The 12,434-nt window shown below is 41.4% G+C and overlaps 1 protein-coding gene across 1 annotated transcript; it reads left to right on the forward strand.

Annotated features, from left to right (window-relative positions):
• The first annotated feature begins 7,011 nt into the window (after positions 1 to 7,011).
• Positions 7,012 to 9,743, forward strand: LOC147888764 (aspartic proteinase nepenthesin-1-like). Its single transcript, XM_087392484.1, has one exon. The coding sequence runs from the start codon at positions 7,470 to 7,472 to the stop codon at positions 9,183 to 9,185; it is 1,716 nt and encodes a 571-aa protein (XP_087248610.1). The 5' UTR covers positions 7,012 to 7,469; the 3' UTR covers positions 9,186 to 9,743.
• Positions 9,744 to 12,434: the final 2,691 nt, after the last annotated feature.

The raw sequence follows: 12,434 nt of genomic DNA on the forward strand, positions 1-12,434 counted from the left end.
ATGATTGAGGTTTCCTTCACACACGTATGCATGTGAGGCATGAAGAACCATACCTCGATCGAGGTCAACATGCAACACCTATGCATGTGAAGGATCCATGAAACGACCACGATCGAGGTTTTCTCCACCAACTTAGCATGCCAACTTACCTTGATCGAGGTACTTCTGTGACCACGCAAGCATACCACGTAGGATTTGCCTTGCCAAATGCTGAACATATGCCACATCAACATACCTCGTTCGAAGTAATTGGAATGCCAACTCACTGCCACAGGCACAAGATTTGTCATCTATGCATACCATGATCGAGGTATGAAATACCATTATCAAGGTATTAAATACCATGATTGAGGTAGGAAATACCATGATTGTGGTATGAAATACCGCGATCATGGTATTTGACTTGCCAGCTCACTGCCATTGGTGCTACCACGGGTGCGCAAGGTGTCGTGCCCAGATACCACGATTGAGGTTTTCAGATGCACATATAGACTGCTACACACCTCAAATGAGGTAGGCATGCTGGATGACACATAATCATGTTTGAGGTTTATTTAGTGAGCTGTGATTTTTGCACAATACCACGATTGAGCTTATTGATCCTCCTGAACCTCCACTCGTCAACTCTCGAACCTCCACGTGTTGAAGCTCAATTGCATGTAGTACCACGATTGAGGTAGTGAAATCCTTTGTATTTGTGGGTTGGGGTGGTCACACTTTGCCTAGAGTGGTCAAAAAGTGGACACCCTTAGCTTGCTACCACCCTACTTAATCTTCCAAGATTTGATGGGCAGGACGTGTGAAAATTCAAAATTTGTGAGAGTAGCAAAATTTTAGCTATCGGTTTTTCCGTCCTCCGGCGATACACATTAGCAGACTTGGATATCCCAAACAAGTGCAATGTGGCCTAAAATGCTTCAAAACACAAATAGGCCAAAGGGCACGCTATCGGGTTTGATGCTGTGTATTATAAAATGAAATGACCTTTGGCATGCTTATGAGCATATAGCAAGCAGCTGCATGGAAAAAGAAACAATTCAAAATTGTAAATAGTGTTCGATTTATTAAAATATATTTGCACATGCACAAATTGCACTTTTCCAACTTCTTCCATTTTAGGGTGAATCTAGATACCAATACCAACAACTATCAATGTTTTAAGACCACCATGCACTAGTCCCAATAGTTTGGATTCCAAATTTTCATTCCGTTTAGGTTTTCAACAAATCAAAAAAAAGCTATGGAGCGTGCCCTTAAATGGATATGCATCACTTCAACACAACATTGGAGGCCTATTAACCCATGCATAATGAATTCATTTAGGTGTGTCCTTGGGTTGAGGAGAAGCTCACATAGTGTAGTTTAGAATGATTACTTGGTTGCATGTATCTATAGAATAAAATTTTGATGTTTTTGAATAAATTGCTATATCGTATAGTCTTAAAGATGCATGCTTCACATGCAACATAGCACTTGTAATGCATAAATAGTCTCATTCCAAATCCTTATTCCATAATTTTCTGCTCTCATGTTCAATTTGGAATGTGTACTACAACTTGAAGACAAAGTTTACCGAATTCTGTTGAGCAATGCATAAGTTATGGGTCATGCAATACCCATATACTGAAAAGTCCCTAAACCTCACCAAAAATGGCTACATCCAAGCAAACAATGACCCTGGAGCTTCTCTTAAGCTTTTGAAACTTTTGTAATTTACACCACCCTTTTGTATTTTAACATTTAGGCCTTATTTTACTTCCTTATGTATATATGTAAATCTATAAGTAATGGAATTAATAAAGACCCATCTGTTGAACTCATGTGACATGGTTACATATGATGAATTACCCCCCCCCAAATTGAAAGCTAGACGGTGGTTGTGCACAAGAACCATTGCCGTGGTCTTACTATCTCGTAGACCACCACCGCTAATAAAGGCATGGAGTGTCGAGCTTTGCAAAGTGTTCTAAATTACTCTATGCAGGGCTCGCATGTCAAGCTCTGTATGGTGTTCAAAAGACCGTATGCCCATGGAGTAAAGGCCTAGAGTGCTGCATGTGGAGCTTTGCACCGTGTTTAGAATGATTATGGGAACAAGTTTTGATAGATAGCGTCTCATCAATACACTAGTGTGGTAGTCAACACATCAGGAAAAACTCAGCAAGAGTGCGAGCCTGCCTTAAATTCAAAATCTCACCCACCAGTATGGTGTAGCATGGCCACAAAAATAGTTTTGTGATTGGCTACACCCGATTGTGCATTGCTGCCCAAGGGTTAGATATTCATACCACCTTAATATGCATACAACCTCTTCTCAAATGGCTCTTGTAACCTATTTTTATTAAGTTTTGTTTTTTACAAGCTACCCATATGCTCCCCATATGCAATATACTCATAAAATCTCATAAAAAATGACTACACCCATGCCCATTTTGACATAGAGACATCTCAAACAAATTTTAGCATGGGATGATTGGAAAATTCTATGTAAATCATAAGTATTGAATAATAGTTTTTTCCCTAGTGAAACAAAAGTTTGGAGAAATTTTTAATTTTGTCAAAAGAACAATCATTTGGTCATTTCCTTAAGCATGCTCTGTAGACATCATGGAGGAATTATCCGCATAGGATATATACATCAATATTACACTATCCTTAGTACATGCAAATATAGTGAATAAAAAAGTGGGGAAGATTTAGAGAAAAGTACTCCTCTTAGAAATTATCCGCATAGGTATATACATCACTATTACACAATATACATAATTTTTACACCATCCTAAGTAGAGGTCAATATAGTGAATAAAAAAATAGGAAAGTTTCAGCAAGAAATACTGCTCTTAGAAAAAAATTCATTTCATAATTTGCTTATCTATGCTCAATATACATGAAGAAGACATGATTGGAAAATAATTGGCATGGAGAAAAAAACATCAAAGATCATAATTGTACCATCACTTTCATCCACCATAGCCAAGTATATAAAAATCCATTTAAATTTGGCATCCAATTGGGCATCATACAAGGGGCATGCGGGTCCTCATTATGCTCCAAAGAGCATGAGTTTTCTTTGATATGGTATGCTCTTATTGCAAAAGGCACAAATGTAAAAGAAACTTAGATGTGTAGATACAAAATTCTTGGAAATAGCTCAACCCCACCAGATAAAAGAATGTTCTTGGAAGTTGGATCACTTTCATATCTTGTTACGAAACTAATGTTAAGCATCAGAGGATGTGGGAAGATAGTTTTAAGCTATTATTCAATGAAAAATTGTGATTAGCCTTAATATCCATAGATGTAGACTTTCAACTTATTACGTCCCATTATACTAGCTAATGAAAGTCTATGGGACTATAATACCATCAAAGCAAGCTTAGTAGCTCATTTTACAACGAGTATTTTGGAATTTAATGGAAGGACATAATAAATGCCCATTAAATAGCCATGCAAACACATTTGTTGCAAATAATGGCATGTTGTATACAAGGATACGCTAAAATACATTATCCTTTGTTGCAAATAAATGGCATTTTGTATATAAAAGAACTTGCATGAAAGGATTACCTTGAAATTCCTCTTCAATTGTTCCTATTTCTTTATCATTTCAAATCAACAAATATGCTGAGTATATGCTAAAATACATCATCCTAAAGTGTTGTTTGCTACTTCTATGCTTGTAGTACACAAACCAAGCATATTTATTGCAACAAGTACAACATTTTAGTTCCATTCCTCCATTTTAAAATATAATATGTGCTACATTATTCTAAAGCATTGTACATCTATTGCTTCTATGCATGTAAAACACAACCCAGGTATTAGCGCAATAAAGTACAACAAATTTAGTTACACATCATCTTCAACTATTAAAATGTTTAGCTATTGAGGACATGGGATAGAAGGATAATAATTGATTTTTAGATTTTTGTGTATTCTAATTCATTATAAGAGTAGTATTTTGCGGAGCATTATATGAAATATTTTTTTGTTTTACTTTTCTATAACTACCTCTCATGATGATCTTTACATAAGAAAATTTGTTATTATGGTTAAAAATAGATTGGATTTATTGTAACTCATAAGATTGGTCGATGTACCTAAGAATGTGCAAAATGCTAAGTCATTGTAATAATGGATGTGATTATGCATGATATGTGATATATTAACCTTTCTTGACCATGAGCTCTTAAATAAACTTACGAATAAAACTTTAGTTTATTATATCATGTGACCACTGCTTTTGTGAGAAGTATCTTTTTTATCCAAGTAATTGAAATGAAATGTGTTATGCAAGTTTAGCATATCTTGGGTTTTGTAAAATTATGCCTCTTTTGAAGAGAACTATCCAAAAGGGTTGATTCATTACATGCCCGTATTAAAGTGTACTTCTAGTAATACTATATCTCATGAGAAGCTTAGACGTCTAGGGATGCTCTAGAACGTGTGTTTGTAAGCTTGAGGATGTTAGTTGGTAGTTTGGAAGTTATCCATGTGGGTTTCATACATAACCAATGTACAACCTTAGACGTTTTGGATTCTTAAAATGATGGATCTAGATATCTCATTTCCATTTCAATGGAATCGTTGATGTATGCGAGCTTGGATGAACTTTGAGGTCACGAGTGGACTTTGGCAAGTGAACTTTCTTCCCTACACGACTGAATAGGACCCTCTAGCGTGAAAAATCAATTAATTAGTTAGGGGGTGTGTTGGGAGGGGACATAAAGGATAATTTAACTTAAGGGGGGAGTATTAATAAGGGTTAAGGGAGGGAGAGAAGCTTACGTGAGAGGGGAAAGGGGGAGTATTAAGGGCATTAAAGAAGCTTACGTTAGAGGGGAAAGGGGGAGGGAGAGAAGCTCACATCATGAAGGGAATTAAAGAGGGGAGAGGGATGAGGGACCACTATATAATATTACTATAAGTAAAGTTTACATGATATTACTTTAGAGCTTAGTGGTAGGGCTCACACGTGAGATGAGGAAGGTTATGAGTTCGTCCTTTTCTTGAAAGTTTGGAAAGGCCCCTTGAATTAAGGCATAGAGAAAGATAAGCTAATCAAAGCAAAAATAAAATAAGCTTTCCATAAACATAGCTTAATTAATCCTCTAATGGATCAAAACTATGGAAAGCCCCTTGAATTAAGGGATAGAGAAACATAAGCTAATCAAAGCAAAAATAAATTAAGCTTTCCATAAACATAGCTTAATTAATCCTCTAGCTAATTCATTGGAAGGGAGCATAGATGTGAATAGGGAGCATAGAAAGATGACTAGATGTCAATATTCAAAGCGAATGCTTATCTGTAAACTGTTTTGCCTTGCATCGAGTCTCGAGCCTCAACAACGACCTCGATGTTGCTACATTTCCACGCAATCTTGGCTAGTCCAAGGTTGAATTTTTGGACACGATGTTGAGGCGGAAGCTTAGACGGGGGAGGGGGGGGAAGAGAGAGCCAGAGCGAGAGAGACCTTATTGAATAGAAGCGCTGGCATCTAGGAGAAGCGTCGTCAATACATCTCGACGCGGTTCTTGCTAGTCCAAGATAAATTATTTGTTGGGCACGATGGTCTTGACGGAGACGGAGAGAGAGAGAGAGAGAGAGAGAGAGAGAGAGGGGAGGGTAGACACGAGGTCCGGCGGGGGAGAAGGGTTCGGCACGGCAAGACGAGCGAGGGCGGTGTGTGAGCAGAGGACACAGGGGTACGTTGACCGGTGCGAAGGCACTTGTCTCTGAGAGAGAGAGGATCGAGTGGACTGTGGGGCAAGGCATGAATGGAAAGAAACTGAGAGAGAGAGCTGTCGATTATGGCCCCGCTTCGATGATTTATTCATTTGCACATCGGAAAGAGGCATAGAGAAGTGAGTGATACTCGTTGAAACAGACGAGAGAGAGCTGGGGTAGAGAGAGCAGGCCAGGTAACGCCCAGGTTGGCTATTATTGGGAATGGACTTTTTTTTGTACCAGCTGTAGAGACAGAGAGGGCGAGAGAGAGAGAGGGATGGGACGTGTTATACAGTGTCTGCAGGTGAAAGTGGCCGGACCTGGGGGGCTGAGGGAAGGGGGGGTATTGCACGTGAAAATCACAGAGTTCTTACTACGTAGGACAAAGCTAAAAAGCTTGATAACCTTAAGCTAGAGAGAGAGAGAGAAAGAGAGAGTCGTATTACTAAGCAAAACAGTTTCATAACCTTAAGGCGAGAGAGAGAGAGAGAGAGAGTCAGTCTTTTCACTTCGTATCACATAGCTAAACAGAGAGAGTCTGTTTACTTCGTATCACAAAGCTTAAACAGCTTCATAACATAACCTTAAGGCTAGAGATGAGAGAGAGGAGAGAGAGTCAGTCGTTCTGCTTCGTATCACCAGCTTAAGCCAGAGAGACAGTGTTTTCACAAATCTAAACATCTTCATAAGCCTTCGAGGATGGGACCTGGGGAAGAAGGAGACCAGTCAAGGAGGGGGTTGGATTCCATTCCCCGTGACAAGGCAGGTGTGTGGTCATTCCGTTGGTGTCCGGAAAGCCGGAACGCGAATCCCCATATAAAAACAGCGCGAAATATAGCGAAAAACGGCCAAACTAGGGAAATACCAACGGCCAAAAGTGCCGATATAATAACCAGCGATATTGTTTTTTTTGTTTTGCCAGCTTGCCTGGAGCACGTGTGACGTGCACTCCGCTTCTTCTTCATGCGCACGTTCCGCCACCTTTCGTCTCGGTTTTCTGCATCGTCTTCTCTCTCTTCCTCTTCTTCAATTTTCTCTCTCTTTCTCTCCTGAGTTTTTCTCTTTCGCCATAGCCACCCTCCCGCCATAGCCAACCTCTCTGCCCTCTCTTCTCTTCTCTCTCTCTCTCTCTCTCTCTGTGATCTGCCTCCATAGCCCCCCCCCCCCCTCCTCCCTCGCCCCCTCCTCCTCCTCCTCCTCCTCCTCCCCTTCTCGCTGTCTGCCAGCCTTTCGCCTTGTCACCCTACGCGTCTTTCTCCTCCCTTTCCACACGTCTTGACACAGACTCTAAAGCTGCATCCGACAGTTGCCTTCCTGCACTCCCTTTTGCCCTCTGCTATATATCTCTGCCTCCTCCACCAGCCATCACCACACCTTACTCTGCTCTCCGGGTCCCCTCCTCTCCCCCTCCGCCACAGCTCACACTCATATCATCCGTCCTTTTCTTGTCTCCTTCTTCGACTTGTTGGCGGTATTGTCCCGCATCCCCAACCAGTTGCAGTGTCTCATAGCTTGCTCCTCAACAAACAACAACATGCAGGGTAACGCAATAGGATAGAAGCCAAGTACCCTTGTTGAACTGGGACGAGGAACTTCTTAAATGTGATTCATTTACGTGGAGCCGCCATCACACTAGCAGAGTTTGTACGATGGAGTGCGTACATCTGGTTCTGGATGCCATTAAGGAGTAGCAAACGAGAGGTGGACTTCTCCACCCAGCTCCTGCAATTCACCGCTGAATATGGATCACAGAATTTTCCTGCGTTGGCGCAGAAAATCTCGCCAAAATTTCTTAGCGAAGCTGGGCATCTTAGCGATTGCCCTATGCTTCCTGATCGCTACTTTAGCAGGGAAAAGCGAAAGGGCAACGGTCGACAATCACAGCAACCAGAAATTTGCAATTCTAAGGAACGGCTTTGTAAGTGCGCTCAAGTCTGGGAGCTCCACATTGCCCAAGCTATTTGGAATAGACAATCAAATGCACCACCAGGAAGCTGCGAAAAGAAGATTATACGCGGAGGAGGGTCCAGGAAAGATTTTGAAATTCAAGATGGTTCATCGGAACGCCTTGGAATCGCCCGTTCGGAGGGATTTTTCTAGCATGGGGGAGGAGATCATGGAGCTTCTCATGTTCGATGAGATGAGGATGAAAGGCTTTTCTGGCTCCCTCAGCATTGCGAGAGATCGCCTGGGTGCAAGCAGATTATCGGGTGCATGTAAAACTGCAGCAGAATGCTCCCTTACTAGTAGTGATACGTCCAGCCCTTCCGCATCTCCTCCACTCGAGGTTCCTGCTTTGGCGCCATCGGGGGAAATAGAGTTCCAAGGCAGCGTTATCTCAGGAGCATCCCTTCCGGGAAATATTGGACAGTATTTCGTGGAGTTCTACATTGGCACACCCGGCCAACGATTCCTCTTCATCGCCGACACAGGAAGTGATCTTGTGTGGGTACCCTGCTCTCTCTGCGAGAAGTGTGGTCCTTCCGGTGGTGTCTTCGTTCCGGAGAGGTCCTCCACCTTCGCCCCGATCAATTGCCCCTCCCAGGAGTGCGACTTCGTCCCAGCGCCAGCAGGAACTACCTGCAGCGAACGTTTCCCTACCAGCTGCGCTTATGAATATGTCTACACTGATCTCTCACAGACCACTGGGATTTTTTCATATGACACAGTCACTATGAGCTCCGGCTCCGGGGCGGGTGTGGAGATCAAGAATGTGGCCTTCGGTTGCGGCACCAACAACTCGGGCCCGAGTGTTACCACAGTAGGAGGCGTAATTGGGCTTGGACAAGGCCCCATCTCGTTCCCGAGCCAGGTCGGATACATGTATGGCAGCAAATTCTCCTACTGCTTGAAGAGCTTCTTCCAATTGAGAGCCAGCAGCGTCCTGGTGTTCGGAGACGATCTAGCGGGCACGAAGCTGTTGCGTCCCGTTCAGCATACTCCCTTTCTTCAGAATCCATTCTCAGACACGTTTTACTATGTGGCGATCGAGGGTGTACACATCGGAGGGAAGTCTTTGGCAATTCTTCCATCCGTTTGGGAGATCGACGGACAAGGTAATGGAGGTGCGGTCATCGACTCGGGAACGACACTCTCATTCTTTGTGCAACCGGCATACCAGGTAATATTGGACGCATTCAAGGCAGCCATCTCCTATCCTCGCGCTCTCCCCACCGCAGGGCTCGATTTGTGTTACAATGTATCCGGCATTCAGAAGCCTGTCTTCCCAAAAATTTCCATCTTTTTCGGAGGCAAAGCCATGTTCCGACCGCCATCTGGAAACTACTTCTTGAGTCCAGCAGGCGATATCAGGTGCTTGGGTATCATGGGCAGCTCGCCAAGCTCGGGAATATCTGTGATTGGCAATCTGTTGCAGCAGAATTTCTATGTGGAGTATGATCGACTGAACAATCGACTTGGTTTTGCAAGAGCAGATTGCTCAGGGGGCTCAGGATAAATCAATGTGCCAATTTCATGTGGTACCACAAGTTATATGAGGTGAATGCCAGAAGATTGTTTGAACTTTCAATCTTCGCCATTGCAATAAACGTTCGTCGGGCTACGCAGCAGTAAATCACTCTTCTATCGCTTCAAAATATATTCGCCAAGACAATCTGACCGGCTGAGGGCCGCATGTAGCTAGGATCAGCTGGCGGCTTGCCTGATCGTGATAGGCCTCGCGACTACACACAAACTCACCACACACACAGTCTCTCGCAAATATACCCCGTATCACACGATTCACACCTCCCTCTCATCTTCTGTATATCACTGATACGAAAAAGAACAAAAGCATGAGCTGATAATTGGAGCCAGCAGCTCACTCCTGGCTTTGCGACGTCTTTTACTAAGCACCACCGCAAACGCAATACGATTTCTGATTCGATGAAGCTGATTCCGCATGCCAGAATGGCAAGTGTGTACGTTGCAATAAATAATCCTTCAAGGATCCTGCCGTGGCTGCAACGGCGCCCAGAGTTCAGATTCTTGTAAAGCATGGTTTGGAATAACAACATAAGGGGACATATTCTTTGTTTCTGCTTCTTCTTGTTTGGTCTCTCTCTCTCTCTCCCTGCGATTGTTTTATTGACAAGATGAGAGCACTCAAATATTATTGTTGCATCTGTATGGTTGTCTTGAACTGCACGTTGTTATTTCCCACAACATGAAGGCTTTTTGAAATTTGAAAGGCATGCGAGTGATTGCGAGCCTATACGTATATAAAATCGAGAAGCACATGCTAAAAAGAAGCTTGAGAAGCGTGAGCTCGTAATGTTTCTATTAGAAGGGATAATAAGAATCAATGATCGGACAGCTCTAATGCAGCTCGCATTGGAATTTGGCAGAGAATAAAGTTCTTCTAACCTTAAGAAAAGAAGGAAGACGCTTCGGTAGAGTTTTCAACGATAGGACAGCTCTAATGCAGCTCGCATTGGTAGAGAGTTAAAATTGTTAGGAAACTAAGGAACACCCTTTGGTTGAATTTTTAGTTAATTAGGAGAAATGTGTAAAGCTAATCTTTCGAAATCAAGGCTAAGTAAAATATGAGTATAGTTTTTGCCAATATAAATTAGGGAAGAATACGTTAAAGGCTTACTCTCCACGCTGTACTAGCCACCGCTTCACCACTTTGCAAATAAGTGGAGCTAAACATCATAAAAGGTGGGACACATGTTTCTTTTTTCAACAAACTTCCATGTACCCATCACAAGGATTTGCATTATTTTGAATACCTTTGAATGCAACTTTATGATGATTCACACTAATGTGCAAGACATGTATTTCATTTATTGTGAATGATTGGAACTTTTTTTAAAGGTAAGCTATTTGAAAGGAAGTTACACATATGCGTGGACAACTGGGTGTGTTGAGACACACACACACACAAAGAGAGAGAGAGAGAGAGAGCATTGATTTTAACAAGAAAGAGCACTAGCAATCATTTTTCCTTCTTACTCATCATTTGATGACTTCATATGTATATGAATTTGTGGACTTATTATTCCTAAATAAGCAAATAAAGTTTCTACCTTTCCCCTTATTGAAGTCCAAAAATGTTTTATTGAGTAGAAATGATGATTTGAATTCTTATTTGAGACCTTTGGCCTTGAGAAATATGATTTATTTTGCTTCTATATAATAAAGGTTATGATTTTTAAGAAACTTATCACTGTTAGCAAAACTCAAAGGGTGTGCCGCATAGCAGGCTGTCCCTCAGAATGAGGACCACATGTGCCAATACTTGGACAAAAGACTCAAGAGCCAAAGTGTGTAGCAATGAGAATCACAAAAGCTATCTATTTGATTCAAGATAAAGACATAGATTTTGTGAGAGTCATGTAGTTTTTCATTCTTTTGTGCACATGATTTAATATAACCATAGCTATTGTTATTAAGCCGTGAGTAGTCTAATCTAAAGAAACCCTTACAAGCCTCAAGTTCTTTTGTATGTTCTCTATTCAATCCTCTCTTTTTTGGCAAAACGATCATCAAGTTTTAATAATGTTGGGCCAAAACATGATCACCTATAGCCATTTGTGCTAAGGTTGTAAAGGGACTAAATTGAGAATATGAGTAACTTCTTGCCAGAATTTTATGTCTTCCTCAATTGATTTCAACAAACTTGGTGTCTAAACTAGTCTACAAGTGCTAAACTTAATATGAGAAAAACTATCACACAATTTCTATTTTGAACATTATCGATCATACCAAATGCTCTATTCAAGGCTATATATCAAGGGGATGGGGGAGGAGGTGTCGAGTGTTGAGAGGAAGAGAAAGTGGAGAGAGACGGACACAAGAGTTGCATTGAGAGGAAGAGAAAGAGGAGAGAGACGAATATAATATTTTCTCCCAAGGAAGTGATTCTATTCATAGATCATAGGCATATCATTAGGAAAAAAGGAAGCTCATTTTGGGGCCTTTTAGAGTTTAGAAAAATAGGCTCTTGACCAATTAGAAGAGGGCCAATGAAACGTTGGAAAAATACCAAAAACCATGTAAAAATATAAAATAAGTCATATTCAAAATCTTTCTTTTATTATGTTTGACCTACGCAATCTTCAAAAGATAATTTTTGTGCAGAATTTGATGATTCTAACATCGCCTGCATGTCCAAAGCGGGCCAAAACCCCCAAATCGACCCTGGAGACACCGCAAACCGACGCCTGAAGGCTCGAAAAAGGGCAAAAATTCCCGAAATGGAGGACTTGCACAAAAACGCGACTTGGCCAGCTGGCACTGTTCTACATAAGGTTATAACCCTATATTATGATGATCATAGTCTTTATATATTGACTAATTGACCATTTTTTCTTTGATAAGGGTACCTTGTTAATTATGATTAAATTTTCTCATGACCTCGTACTGGGAAATTTGTATAATTTACCAGTTCTAGGAAGAGTTATAACATGGAGCTTCTGGATACCTGTGACTCAAGCATTGGGGTGCCACATGATGCACAACCATCCAAGGTCAATAAGATTTGCTAGTGTAAATATCGTTTGATGTTGTGATATCGATAACATGTGGAGCTGTGCTTTGAAGCCTGCAGTCCCATAATCTAAGGTTCTTGTTCTAACTCGTCCTTGTTGTAGATAGATGTAGGTGAGTGGAGCTCCTTCAATATCATTCGGTATTTATAATTTAGCAAATTTTCAATCCCTCCGTATAAAGATTATCTTGTCACGTACTGTCTTGATTGATA

This window comes from Dipteris shenzhenensis, chromosome 21 (genome assembly GCF_047967505.1).
Source record: "Dipteris shenzhenensis isolate YYH24624 ecotype China chromosome 21, Dip_SZ_1.0, whole genome shotgun sequence".
NCBI lineage: Eukaryota > Viridiplantae > Streptophyta > Polypodiopsida > Gleicheniales > Dipteridaceae > Dipteris > Dipteris shenzhenensis.

What these genes read in the sequence shown, in the direction of transcription:
- LOC147888764 (XM_087392484.1), top strand. Translation starts at nt 7,470, where the DNA reads ATGGATCACAGAATTTTCCTGCGTTGGCGCAGAAAATCTCGCCAAAAT.